This window comes from Notothenia coriiceps, unplaced genomic scaffold (assembly GCF_000735185.1).
Source record: "Notothenia coriiceps isolate Sejong01 unplaced genomic scaffold, NC01 NC01_scaffold00035572, whole genome shotgun sequence".
Classification (NCBI taxonomy): Eukaryota; Metazoa; Chordata; class Actinopteri; order Perciformes; family Nototheniidae; genus Notothenia; species Notothenia coriiceps.
Genome location: NW_011368273.1, coordinates 1 through 2,349, shown reverse-complemented (window position 1 = coordinate 2,349; position 2,349 = coordinate 1). Strand labels below are relative to the sequence as shown.

The window sequence follows — 2,349 nt, the reverse complement described above, 5'->3', positions numbered from 1 at the left end:
TATATATATATATATATATATATATCTTTAATATAGTGCAGCTTATCCTACCCATTTAACGGTCCATGATGCTTTGTGTATGCTTTCTTCAGAGTGGATAACTTCGGCCTGGGCCTGCTGCTGAATACTAAGCAGATCAAGCGGATGATCTCTTCATACGTCGGGGAGAATGCTGAGTTTGAACGACAGTATCTGACAGGGGAGTTAGAAGTGGAACTAACTCCACAGGTTGGTCAGAACACATGTGGAAATATATACAACAATACATGAATTTTGCTACAAGATATTAATATTTTTCTCTTTTCCTGACAGGGAACTCTTGCAGAGAGGATCAGGGCTGGGGGGGCCGGGGTTCCTGCCTTTTTCACAGCCACTGGATATGGCACACTGATCCAGGAGGGAGGCTCTCCCATTAAGTACAACAAAGATGGCAGCATTGCCATCTCCAGTGAGAAGAGAGAGGTGAGATGTTGCAGTTGTGCCAAAAAGTCCATTATCTTTTGTATGCCTTGTTTGGTGGGGTTAAGAACTGCAGCCTGCAGCTATGGCCATGAATAATGTTCATAATGACCCTACCATTATTAGCTTTTGCATTGTAGTTCTTTCTAGAAAGAAAGCAAACTTCTCTGTACAGAGGAGGATACATAAGAGCATGGGTCCAACAATTCCTCTGTAAAGGCTTTACATTACAATTAAAACAATTGAGAACTGGCCACTGCAATGGGTTCAAGTTTGTAATTTTATTTTGCATTCCGAGCACAAAGTCATGTCTGGGCAGGGCGTGCATTTTGAAGAACATTTCAAAAGAACTTGTTTGTCTTGTTTGATTTTAGTGTTGCAGCATGCCCAAGTGCTTTGCAAATAATCTTTGCTATGCTATGGATTTTCTTGTGTGGAGGACAAAAGCTCAGCAGTATTGACTAATCTAGGTCTGGACTCAAATTTCTGTCTGTAAATGCTAAAAAACACACAATCTTCATCCTCCCCTGCATCCAGCGCCACTCACTTATTAAATTGTGTTGTCATTGTACAGGTGCGGGAGTTCAATGGCAGGAACTATATCATGGAGCAGGCCATCACTGGAGACTTTGCACTGATCAAGGCATGGAAAGCTGACAAGGCTGGAAACATTATATTCAGGTAACTGATGAACTGGACAGGAATATAGTGATGGTCACACACCAGCAGCACAGACCTGTAGTGTTATGGCAATAGCCGTATTTATTTAGGAAAGGATTCAGCCTCCTGGTTCGAGGCACATTATACAAGACTTAATCACCTCTGGTATGTTTGCACAACAATCTGCTCACACTGCTGATGTCATGAGGTGAGAGTCAAACAGTAATTCAGATCATACCTCACCGGGAGAACAGAGTACGTCTCCTTGGGCGAGGCAGAGTCGGGTACCCACGACGTCACCTGTGGTGTCCCTCAAGGATCAGTTCTCGGCCCCACCCTACATGCTCCCCCTTGGCTCTATCATCAGCCGACATGGAGTATGTCCATTGTTACGCTGATGACACCCAACTGTACCTCAGGATCAACCCTACCTCCTTTGCAACCCTGCCTTCACCCACACTCACTGCCTGCCTGGAGGAGATACAGGCGTGGATGAAGCAAAACTTCCTGAAACTCAACAGCTCCAAGACCGAAGCCATTATAGTTGGCACCCCACACCAGGTTCGGTCATCCACCATCACCACCATCACCTTCTCCGGCCAGGACATTACCCTCTCCTCAACAGTCACCAACCTGGGTGTGAAAATGGACGCCCATCCCACCTTTGAGGCTCACATTAAACAGCTGTGCAAGAACTCCTTTTATCACCTCAGGAACATCGCCAAACTCCGCCCCACACTCACTCTGTCTGATGCCGAAAAGCTAGTCCACGCCTTTGTCTCCTCCTGGCTGGACTACTGCAATGCACTCCTCATTGGGATCCCTAACAAAAGCATCCAGAGGCTCCAATACATTCAGAGCAGCGCTGCTAGGATCCTGATGAGGGTGCGCAAATACGATCACATCACCCCCATCCTTAAAGCACTACACTGGCTCCCCGTGGAACTGAGGATCGAATTCAAGGTCTCCGTCCTCACCCACCAGTGTATCCATGGAACTGCCCCTCCCTACCTCAAGGAACTCCTCACCCCCATACCTCCTTGCGGACCACCCGCTCCAGCAACTCCAACCTCCTCTAACCCCCCAGGACTATACTATGGGAGACCGGGCCTTCTGCTCGGCTGCTCCCAGTCTGTGGAACGCTCTCCCCGACCACATGAGAGCACCACAGACCGTGGGGGCCTTTAGAAAAGGCCTCAAAACCCATCTGTTCAATAGAGCCTTTCCCTA

General features: G+C 47.5%; 1 protein-coding gene across 1 annotated transcript; it reads left to right on the top strand.

Annotated features, from left to right (window-relative positions):
* Nucleotides 1-92: 92 nt before the first annotated feature.
* On the top strand, nucleotides 93-1,168 carry LOC104963054 (succinyl-CoA:3-ketoacid coenzyme A transferase 1, mitochondrial-like; the record flags this gene model as incomplete). The annotated part of the gene is made up of 3 exons (XM_010791604.1): nucleotides 93-228; nucleotides 313-462; nucleotides 1,034-1,168. Coding segments are annotated over 3 exons (397 nt in total), but the record flags the coding sequence as incomplete, so codon positions are not given.
* Nucleotides 1,169-2,349: the final 1,181 nt, after the last annotated feature.